The sequence below is a fragment of the Chaetura pelagica genome, unplaced genomic scaffold, assembly GCF_000747805.2.
Source record: "Chaetura pelagica isolate M959 unplaced genomic scaffold, ChaPel_1.0 scaffold103, whole genome shotgun sequence".
NCBI lineage: Eukaryota > Metazoa > Chordata > Aves > Apodiformes > Apodidae > Chaetura > Chaetura pelagica.
In genome coordinates this window covers 4,219,266-4,231,242 of record NW_009953004.1, presented here as the reverse complement: position 1 = coordinate 4,231,242, position 11,977 = coordinate 4,219,266, and the positions used below count along the sequence as shown (strand labels likewise).

Here is an 11,977-nt window from a genome sequence, read left to right as displayed (position 1 = left end):
ATACAAGAAAATATATACAATTATATACAGATATATATTCAGGTGCCTCTCACGTCCCCCCACCCCAGCAACTCCCACAGCACTTCCCTGAACTGGGAAGAGTCCCGAGGAATCCCGGAGCTGCTGGAGAAAGCGGAGAGTGATGAGGGTCGAGCTCGAGCCTAAGGGTCGATGGTGATGGATGAACAGAGTCCTCCCTGGACGCCGGCCATGGACGGAAGAGAAGGGGAGAAGAAGAAGGAAGGAAGTTGTCTTCTGTGATCTCTGACCTTCCTTTGAGCTTACGTAGATATATGGAATGGAATATCTTTGGCCAGTTTTGCTGTCTGTCTAACTCAGCCTCCTACGGGGGGGTCACAGATCTCCCTGTAGTGTCTGAGCCAGCAGAGTGCAGGTGCAGCCTTGAAGCCTCAGTAGTTAGAAAAACATTCCACTGTCTTATCAGCCTAGCAGAACACAGAGTTGCTAGTTAAAAGAAAGCTTACTGAAGGAAAAAAAAATCAGTAAAAAGAAAAATTGGCTTCATCCTGGCTCAAACCAGGACAAGTCTTTAATCACATTCAAACTTATCAAGATAGCAGACTACCAAAATGAAATATATAATAAGTAATAAAAAACCAATAATTATTGAGAATCAAGCATCATTAAGTAGATTTAAAAGAATTTATCTATTCTCTAAGAACATTTTAAACATATATTCACCACTAATGTTCTTCCATAAAACATCAGTAGTGCCCTGATGTGGTTAACACGCAGTAAATGAAAAAAAAAACTGCATGCTTAGCAATGCGTGGTGAAATGATGCTCAGTACTGTCTGAACGGCAACAACTTTGGTGTAGAAAAGAAGAGATATTAATAAGAAATACCAAAATCTAATCTAGATGGAGAGAACACTCCTGTGCAAGACGGCTGTAAAGGGTCTGCATAGATCATAACTCACAGATACACACTTGATCCAAAATGGTGCTAGTGAGCAGCTTCTACAAGAGCCACAGAATCAGTTCTCCCATGCAGGGGAGTAAAACAAGTTGAAGACAAAATTAAATTACCAAAGCTCCCTTTTTTTCCTTCACATTAGCCATTTATTTCTATCACACTCAACTTTCTCCAGCTGGTTAAAACACAACACCCTCCCACATTTCCTTATAATTTCACCTAGAAGGTAACCTGCAGGTAACCAAAACTTCTCTTCTGTAAGCACCATATATCACACATCAGACCATCTATATCTGGCTCAACATCCAAACCACTGCCCCAGTGGCAGCTGCCAGAACAGCAGCTCCACAGAGCAGCTCTCCTGAGGCCCCAGCACAACTAGCAGCCCCCAACCATGGCCTCTTGTTGCTGCCACCCCACTTAGTGCCAGTGCTGCTGCCCTCCCAGTCCCCTCACACCCAGCAGGACACGCCCACAGCTGACTGCTGCTCCATGGGGACCAGCCACAAGGAGAAGAACATGGCTCCTGTTGGCCATGGCCACCCAGGAAGTTATGTTGTGCCCCAGCCTGGGGGTCCCTGAGACCTCATGCCCACCGCCCCCACACACCTTCTCTGGGCATTAGTGACCTGCAGGGCACAGCTGGTCACCTTCAGCTTCTCATGGCCCATGATCTGGCTCTTGAGATTATGCAGGGAGATATAGAGGCTGCTGAAGGTGACTGTAGCATAGTTCAGCCTGAAGAACTTGCAGTAGACATGGGACATGGTTGAAGAGAGATGCCAACACCCCAGCAGCCACACAGGAGCCAATACACAAAGTGCCTTGGGTGACACTTCCTCAGCGGTCTCAGATGTTCTAGAGGGTGCCAGAACAACAACTTCATAGGCAGCCTGTCTCTGCCCCAGGATTCCAGGTTCCCCTGCTGTTCCCTCAGCCTGTCACTGTGCTGGGGGATCCTGGTATCCCTACTGTTCCCCTGGCCTGTCACTGCTCAGTGTCCTGTCACACCCCCAGGCTTCTCACTGCCCAATGTCCCTCCTGTTGCCCCTCTGGCCAACTACAAATTGTTTTGATTTGGAAAGATCCTTGAAAATCATCTAGTTCCAACCCCCGTGCAGGGACACCTCCCACTACACCATGTTTTTCTAAGCCCCATCCAACCTCTCCTTGAACACTTCCAGGGATGGGGACTCCACAGCTTCCTTAGGCAACCTAGGCCAAAGTCTTACAGCCCTTTAGTGAAGAATTTCTTCCTGATGTCTAACCTACATTTCCCCTCTTCTAGCTAGAAACCATTTCCCCTCATCCTACCACTCCATGCCCTTGTCAAAAGTTCCTCCCAGCTTTCCTGTAGTCCCTTCAGGTACTGGAAGGTCTCCCTGGACCCTTCACTTCTCCAGGCTGAACAACCCCAACTCTCACTCTGCTTGTCTGCAGAGCAGAGCTGCTCCAGCCCTTATATCATCTCTGTGGCACTCACTCCAAGACCTCTTAAATAACCTCCACTTAAATAATGATGCTTTAATAATGGGCAGGTACCCACCAGATGCTCAGTGGAATTAGCTCATTTTTCTCCTCTCTCCAAACCACAAACATCCACTGTCAGCCTGTTGTTTTTCTCACGCTGACACAAGAAAAGGTCAAACTGAGTCTTGTTTGTAAATGGGGAATCCCTTTATCTATCACTGAGTCCCAGGCACCCAACCAACCAGCTTGTGATGGCCCTGTCCCACAGAATGAACTGCAAGACAAACGGAGATAAAAAAGAAGGAAGACAAACAGGATGAACTACAGGACAGAAGGAGAAAGGGGATGAAGAGGACAAGGAACATAGCAAGAGAATGAGAACAAGGAGGAAGAAGAGAAATAAATAAAGGAAGATGAAGAACATGAGTAGGAGTAAGACAAAGACGAAGTGGAAAAGGAACACAAGCAAAAGAAGAGGAACAGATGGCACAGGAACAGGAGCAGGAGGAAGAAGAGAAAGCAAAGAAGGATGAACAAGGAGAAAGCGCAGAAAATAGACAAACAAAATATGGGAAATTACAGGACTATTAGTCTGACTTCAGTACCAGGGAAGCTGCTGAAGCAGATCATCGTGAGTACCATTATACAGTACATGCAGAACAATTAGGTGATCAGGCCCAGTTTGCATGGGTTCATGAAGGACAGGTCCTGTTTGCCTAAACTCATCTCCTTCTACAACAGGGTGACCTGCTTATTGGATGAAGAAATGTGGATGTTGTTTGCCTTGACTTTAGCAAGGCCTTTGACCAGGTTTCCCACAGCATTCTCCCAAAGAACGTGGCTGCTTGTGGCTTGGATGTGTACATGATCTCCTGAATAAAAAAAAATTGTTTGGATGGCCGGGTCCAAAGAGTTGTGTTCAATGGAGTTAAATCCAGCCCAGAGCCAGTCATGAGTGGTGTTGCCAGTGCTCAGTGGTGTGGCTGCTCCTGTTTAACACTGATTATTTGGATCAGGGTACAGAGTGCACCTTCAGTAAATTTGCAGATGACACTAACTTGTGTGAAGTGTTGATCTCCTTGGGGGCAAGGAGGCTCTGCAGAGGGTTCTGGACAAGCTGGATCGATTGACCAAGGCCAATTGTCTGAGTTTCAATAAGGCCAAATGTTGGTTCCTGCACTTGTGCCACAACAATCCCAGGCAATGATCCAAGGCTTAGGGAGGAGTGGCTGGAGAGCTGCTCAGCAGAGAGGGACCCGGGTTGACATCAGCTGAACATGAGCCAGCAGTATTGTGCCTAGGTGTCCAAGAAGGCCAACACCACCCTGCCCTGCATCAGGAAAAGTGTGACCAGCAGAACCAGGGAGGTGAGCCTGCCCCTCTACTTGGCCTTGCTGAGGCTGCACCTCAAGCACGGGGTGGGGGGGGGCGGATTTGGGCACCACAGGATAGGAGGGATGTCAAGGAGCTGGAGAGAGTGCAGAGAAGGGCAACTAGGATGAAGAGGTGGGGGGGAGTCTTATGAAGAGAGGCTGAGGAAGCTGGTGCTGTTCAGCCTGGAGGAGGCTAAGGGGAGACCTCTTTGCTCTCTACAACTGCCTGAAAGGAGGTTGCAGTGAGGTGGGTATTGGCCTCTTCTCTCTAGTGACCAGCGATAGGACAAGAGGAAACTGGGTCAGTTGTGCCAGAGGAGGTTCCAATTGGATATTGAGAAAAGTTTCTTCACAGAAAGAGTGGTGAAGCATTGGAACAGGCCACCACCAGGGAGGTGGTGGAGGCACTGTCCCTGAAAGGGTTCAAAAAACGAGTGGATCTGGTGTTTCAGAAGATGACTTAGTGATTAGGGGTTGTATGGTGGATGGTTGGACTTGATGATCTTGAAGATCTTTTCCAACCTTGATGATTCTGTGATTCTATGAATCTACTCTCCCTAGAGGAGTTTAAGGGCAGGTTGGATGTGTAATGCAGCATTAACCAAACTCTGATTTCAAATCAACTGCTTGTGGGGTGTAAATCTCTCATCTGGGCCTACTGCTAGTTGTAAAAGCCTTTTCTGTGAGTTTATCTGTAAGTTTTAGGGAAGAAATACAAGGGTCCTTGAAGAAGAAAGAAACCATTCAACTGCCATTAGGGATGCTGCTGTAACCAATTCAACTGCAGAGTCAGCAGAGATAAGCGGGAGAAGAGACAGAACTGAGGCCAAATGTTCCTGTGAGGATGACTCAAGGATGAAGTAAACGACCCCCAGGAGCTCCTAACGGACTTAACACGCATGCGATAATGGCCGGACACTTATGTAAATGATTTATCAGGAAACTAATGAATGTGTAAACTGTTTCTTAGAAATATCACACATAATTATCAGCTATATATCTCTCACCCTAAGGCGCGCACATTTTTGGAGGAGCCACCCCCTATGCGTCTGGCGCAGTGAATAAAGAACACTGACTTAATAGTACTTAGATTGTTGGGTGAACTTTCTTTGTTTCAGATGAGACTTGTGCAACCTGGTCTAGTTGTCCTGGTTTGAGCCAGGATGAAGCCAGTATTTCTTTTACTGACTTATTTTCCTTCAGTAAGCTTTCTTTTAACTAGCAACTGTGTGTTCTGCTAGGCTGATAAGACAGAGGAATGTTTTTCTAACTACTGAGGCTTCAAGGCTGCACCTGCCCTCTGCCGGCTCAGACACTATGGGGAGATGTGTGACCCCCCCCCCCCCAGTAGGACGCTGAGTTAGATGGACAGCAAAATTGGCCAAAGATATTCCATTCCATATATCTACGTAAGCTCAGAGGAAGGTCAGAGATCACAGAAGACAATTCCTTCCTCCTTCTTCTCCCCTTCTCTTCCGTCCATGGCCGGCGCCCGTGGATGACTCTGTTCATCCATCACTGTCGACCCTTAGGCTCGAGGTCTCATGACCCCCATAACTCTCTGCTTTCTCCAGCAGCAGCTCCGGGATTCCTCGGGACTCTTCCCAGTTCAGGGAAGTGCTGTGGGAGTTGCTGGGGGTGCGGGGAAGGTGAGAGGCTTTTGCCCATACCTGAATATATCTGTATATAATTGTATACATTTTCCCTGGGTGGGGGGGAGGGGATCAAGAGCACTGTTGTCGGACTTGAGTCAAACAGTGACACTAGTGAAAGGTGTCCCTGCTCACAGCAGGGGGCTTGAAATATGATGAACCTTAACCATTCTATGATTCTATAATTAAGTTTTCTTTTGCTTTAATTAACTGAATTAGTTTTGGTGAAGAAATTTTATTAAAGGAAAGTCTAACAATGTGGACTAAAAATTAACTCAGGGTGGCCCTCCTTCAGCAGGGTAGTGGGCCAGAAGACCCTTCCTTGCAGTGAGACTCAACACACACAGTGTCAGTACTGCCAGCAGTGGGCAGCACCTGAGACGTGTTCTGCACAATGCAAAACAGACATGGTGACCTGCCAGTCCCTGAGGAGCCGATGGCATGGCAGGGGTTTGGTGTAAGCTATGCCATTCTGGCCATGCCACCACCAGTCCCTGCCATTGTGCTGCCTTCTGTCTCAGGGCTGCTGCTGCAATCTGAGCCTGCCCGCGTCCACCCCATCACCTACCAGCTGGTACATGCTGGCATCTGGCAAGAGGTGCCAGGGCCTTTGAGGGCAGTGCCCGTGAGCGCAGTGCTCTTGAGCTGCTGCAGCTCCCCAGTGGAGCACAGCTTATCCGCACGGCTGTTCCCTGTCCCTCTGCCTATGGCTGGGGACAATAGATGATGATAGTGCCACATCAGCCCATAGGGCTTGGGCTGATGGGTGTGGTCCAGGGGGAACCCCTGATCCCCACAGACTCCTTCCCTCTCCACGTCCCATCCTGCTCTGTCACCACCTCACCTCCCTGCCCTGCAGCTCAGCACTGAAACAGAACATTAACCAGACTCTGACTTCAAATAATTAACTACTTGTAGGGTGTAAATCTCTCATCTAGGCCTACTGCTAGTGAGTTGTAAAAGCCTTTTCTTTGAGCTTATCTGTAGCTTCAGGGAAGAAATAAAAAGGTCCTTGAAGAAGAAGCCATTCAGCTATGAGTAGGGATGCTTCTGTAACCAGTTCTACTGCAGAATCAGCAGAGATAAGCAGGAGAAGAGACAGAATATGGCAACGCCACGTGTGACCCTCAGGCTTATTCACAAATCCTTCCACATTGAGGGGCAGAGGGGAATCACAAAAGCACCTGACAGCAGGGAGCCCCCCAGTACCAGCTCGGGACAGTGGTCCAGGGCACTTCTTACCCACCCACACTTTGGCCATCTCTGACCAGCACTGGCTGCTCCCCCCAGGTTTTTGGGTGAGTTCTGTTGCAGGCATCTCCACTCTCCTGCTGGGCTCAGGACCTGTCTGGGGTAAGGGCCAGCCCTGCCTGGCCTCTCTCCTGGTCCAGAATCTGGAGTAGAGCTGGTGTTGAAGTCCCATAAGTGACATGGCCTCTGCAGGAGCTTGGAGAGGCTACAGAACAGGAAGGGTAAAAGATCACCAAGGACTGCTGAGGGCGTCACATCAAACACTCCTTTCTCCACCCTGAATGCACTGTTCTGTGCTATGCCTGCATTGTAGGACCATATGTGGGAGAGTGGGGCTGGGCTGTCACAGGACAGGGTACTGACAAGGGCCATGTAGAACTACTCCTGCAGGCTGACAGCACGGACATGTACAGACAAGGAATTAGCCTCACTTCAGTCCCTGGAAAAGTAATGGAACAAATTCTCCTGGAAACTCTCACAAATCAAGCACATGACTGGGAAAAGACAACACGGATTTACCGAGACAAATTGTGCTTGACAAACCTGGTCAAGTTCTACAACAAAGTAACACACTCAGGTGATGCAGACTGAGCGGTGGACATTGTCTACCTGGACTTTTCCAAGGCTTTTGATATGGTCCCCCACAGCCTCCTTCTAGAGAAACTGACTCATTATGGCCTTGACAAGTGGTCTGGTGTGGTGAGTGGGGAACTGGCTGGCTGACCTTAGCCAAAGGATGATAGGAAATGGTTCCTCCTCAGACTGGCAACCGGTCAGAAGTGGGGTCCCCCAGGGATTGATATTGGGCCCAATGCTGTTTAACATCTTCATCAGTGATCTGGATGTTGGGATCAAGAACACCTTGATGAAGTTTCCTGATGACACCAAGATAACTGGAGAGGTTGACATTCCCGAAGTGAGGGCCACCCTCCAGGATGACCTAGACAGGCTGGAAGACTGGCCTAGCAGGAACCTTTTGAAGTGCGACAGCAAGAAGTGTAAGGTCTTGCACCTGGGAACACATAAGCCAGGAGCACAGTTCAGACTGGGATCCATCTGGCTGGAGAGCAGCCCTGTGAAAAGGGACCTGGGGGTCTTGGTGAACAACAGGTTCACCATGAGTGCAAAGTGTGCTGCAGGGCAAAGAAACCAACAGGATGCTGGGCTACAACAACAAAGGCATCAGCAACAGACATACAGAAGTCATCATTCCACTCTGCTCAGTGCTTGTCAGATCACACCTGGAGTATTGCGTTCAGTTCTGGTCTCCGCTCTACAAAGAGGATATGACAGGCTGGAGAGGGTCCAGAGAAGGGCCATAAGATGATCAGAGGACTGGAGAACCTGCCATATGAGAAGATGCTGAGAAAACTGTCTTTGTTCAGCCTTGAGAAAAGAAGGCTTCAGGGAGACCTTATGACCACGTTCCTGTACTTAAAGTGTGGCTACCAAGATGGAGATGGAGCCTCCCTATTTACAAGGAGTCACATGGAAAAGACAAGGGGTAGCAAGCACAAGTTGTGCCTAGAGATTATGATTGGACACTAGAGGTAAATTTTTCCCCACGAGGACAGTCGAACATTGGAAAGGTCTCCCAAGGGAAATGGTAGATTCCCCCACATTGGACATTTTTCAGTCTCAGCTTGACAGGGTGCTGAGCCATCTCATATCAACTATAGTAGTACCTAAAAAGGTTGGACCAGATGATCTTTGAGGTCCCAACCTGGCATTCTATGGTTCTATGAAGGAATGTATGTGTGTGGCCTCTGCTGTGGAAGGGTGAGTTTGAGAAAGGCAAAGCTTACCTGTGGCTGCAAGAAGTCAAGAGCAAAGAGAAGAGCTTCAATGGCTGTGTCAGAAAGAAAGGCTGAGCAAGGGATGTGCAGGGCTGCTACTGAGTGGGAAGAGGAGTTTAAAAACAGTAAAGACAGGTGGGACTGATGGACTCAGTGCCTTGTGTTCCTGTCTCTGTGCAAAATGAAGGGCTTCAAGAAGGAGGAAAGCACATGAAATTCCAGAAGGACAAAAACCATTTTCTGCCCCTGCAGGGGATCACCCTGGCCACGACATAGACTAGGGCTGCCTGGCTAGGAGCAGCCCCTTGGGAAAGGTCTTGCTGGGCAGGGAAGCAGGCAGAAAGAGATGTGTGTTCTGACAGCAAGGGAGGCCACCAGCATCCCGGGCTGTGGGACTAGAAGCATGGCCAGGAGATCAAGGGAAGGGATTCCCTGGAATACTCCATCCATATTTCAGAATCCTAGTTCAGGAAATATATTGTCAAGCTGGAGTGGGTTTAGCAAAGGGCCCTTAGGATAGTCAGAAGCTGGAGCACATTTGTCTATGAGGAAAGACTGAGGGAGCTGGGCTTGGAGAAGGCAAGGCTGGGGAGGAACTCATCCCAGCCTGTCAGTACTGATGAGAATGTCATGAAGAATACAGAGTCAGTCTCTTCCTATGGTGCACGGCAAGAGGACAAAAACAATGGGAGGAAGGTGAGAGAAAAGAGGTTCTGGCAGGACATAAGGATTTTTTTTTTTTCCCTGGACCTCAGCTAAGTGCTGGAACAGGTCACCCAGAGATGTTGTGCAGTCCCAAGTGTCCTTGGGAGTTTTCTAATGGACTGAATCAAGCCTTGAACAACTTGGTCTGATCCTGTTTCTGACAGGTTGGCCTGCAGACTTCCTGAAGTCCCTTCAGACTCCCTTCTCTTAGGATCCTATGAGGATGTTGAGCCCTATTCCTAACTGGAGCAGAGCAAAGGTTCATGTGGCATGAATCCTTCTGTGCTTTAAGTGACCATCTAAACCAATATGTAAACCAGTAAAGAGAGGTTGAGACCTCAGTGTGACTTGCTCTGGGCAAAAACTGGGGAGTCCTGGGCAGGGAAGATTTTGGGACCACAAAACTCCATGCTAGGCACCCCTTGGTCTTGTTATAAATGCCTGTAGGCTAGTCAGATGCCAGTCAATGTAAGGGAAAATACTAAGATCCAAACACAAAGAAATGTGTCAACACACTTTTCAGGGTTCTTTCAGTCTTTATAGAGATTTTGTGACTTGCTTTTTTTTGAAAAGGGAAGTGTTATCCAGAAGTGGGAATGGATGTAGGACACACGTGTTCAGCTACAGGGGCACACCTGGTGCCCTGGGAACCCCTGCCCAGCCCCCACCCAGAGCTGGCAAGGTTCTCTGGTCTCCTGTAGCCCCTCTGTGATAGATGCCAATCCTGGACCAGCATCTCAGGGACACTAGAGACAAGCACATTCACCTCAGTTGAATCACTGGAGTACTTTTAAGAGATGGCAATGTTTTCTGACCATGACAGAATAGGAGTTTCCAGGCAGTGTCTTAATGGCAGGAGAAAGAATATTGATCTTCCCCTGTACTTTTATGACCACTAGTCTATTATTGACATTCCCTCATCATTTAGGTGTTTCCATCTCTCCTGATTCCATGGCCACGCCTATGGACATTTTTCCAGGAGACTATCTGGATGCATGCCCTTCCCATGGGGGCCAGGTTCCCTCCTCCACTTGCTCTTTGGTCATTCAGAAAGTTCTCAACTCATTTCTGCTTCAAGCTTCAGGGAGTCAGATGCTCCATCTTTCAAAAGTCTCATTAACACTTTAGTCAGCATCTTGTGTTTATCCTTTCTTATCTCTCTGTTTTGTACAGAAATACTTTGTGAAAGGTGAACTATGTGAGATGCAATTTGGACTTAGCATGCAGCTGATGAAAGAATGTTCATGTTTATTGAATTGTGTCATGTTTAACTTTTATTTTTTCACACTGAAGAGAAACCATCCTGTGCCCATGTGCAGCTCACATCTCTCAAGAGAGCAAGTGGGAGCCAGTGCAAAAGAGCTATTAAAAAAAAAAAAAAAAAAGAGCATCCAGCTGCAGACCTCATTGGAGAAGTCTGAGTGGCAGATGTGGGAACCATCAGGCTTGGGGAAGTAAGGAGCAAGGTTGTCCAAACAGACCTCCTTCCTTGCCAGACCTCCATAGGAGACGGCCTGGACAATCCATTGCTCTCCCTTCTTCAGAAGACTGAAAGGTCAGAAAAAAATACAGAAAAAGAGGCAACAAGACTCCTGTGGCATGAGGACAACGTCTCCTCAAAGGCTCTGGTGGCAGAGAAACCTTAGCTGCCATAGCCAAGGAGAGCAAGGTCTTAGTTCTCTCAGAGATTTTCAGCCTTGCCAGTGCCCTTGGCCATCTCCCCTGCATACTGTCCTACACTTTTCCACACCTATGCCTGATTCTCCTTGGGCTGCAGGCACCCAACTTTGATTTACACCCACAGGATCTTCCTACCTGTACTAAGGTCTCTCTGTGCCCACCATCAGATGTTCCATTAAACAGTCTCTGTTCCCTCTGGGTGACCTGTTACATCACAGCACAACCTTTGGAAGTGACCATTCTTTCTACCTTCCTCGTGTTCAGCCAGGACTTCCCAAACTGCAGATTTTTCCTTTTTTTGCTTTTTCATGATCTTTCCCAGGTGCAACTTTCAAGCCATCATGGGCTAGAAGATACTACAGTCCCCTGATCTCCTAATTCAGTAAGCCCTGGTCTCTATAGCCTCTCCACACATGGTCTCTAAGGTCATCTTGACAGACATCCTCTGGACACTCTGCAGTTCCTTGCCATTCCTCCAGAATGGGAAGCCTCACATGAGGACACACTATTCCAGATGCAGCCACACCAGTGAGTGGTGACAACTCCTGTTGTCCATGTGGCCACACTCTGCCCAGTGCAGCCCTATAAGCACACGGCCACATTCCTGTTTATCACCACCATGGACCCTTCTCTTCCCATATCTGCCACCTGTGACTTGAATGACTTCTCCACTGAGGTCTGCAGCTGGATGTTACAGCTCCTTTGCACTACATCCAAGAAGAGCCACGGGGGACCCTTATGTCCCAGAGGAGAAGACATCAGGCTGCTGTGCCAGCATTGAAAACACCCAGATCTCAGTGCTGGAATTATCCAGATCCCAGTGTGGCATGTGGATGCCTCAGGCACAGGGGATCCTCATGCTTTGGAGCTGCTGTACTTGTGCAAGGCTTGTGGAAGCTCAGTGGAGGTTTTAATTAATTAGCACCGAGTTTAGCTGTTGTTTGCATTTTGTGCACAGAGATACAAGCAGCTTCAGCACGCTAAGGATGCCTTTCCTCTCTCTGTTTCTGTTTCCTCAGTTCTCAAATAACTAACGCATTAGTTGTCCCCTGCTCAGAAGGACCTTCAGTCAATTTGGTTCACCGCGTTGGGCTGCCGCGCTGCTCACCAGCC

The 11,977-nt window shown here is 48.3% G+C and overlaps 1 protein-coding gene across 1 annotated transcript in view; it reads right to left on the bottom strand.

Moving 5' to 3' along the window:
- Window positions 1–1,704, bottom strand: part of LOC104387850 (E3 ubiquitin-protein ligase RBBP6-like) — a 20,580-nt gene extending 18,876 nt beyond the window's left edge. Inside the window, exon 1 of the mRNA XM_009996644.1 lies at window positions 1,547–1,704. Within this exon, the coding sequence (XP_009994946.1) occupies window positions 1,547–1,704 (158 nt within the window). The remainder of the gene's footprint in view (window positions 1–1,546) is intronic.
- Between the last annotated feature and the right edge of the window lie 10,273 nt (window positions 1,705–11,977).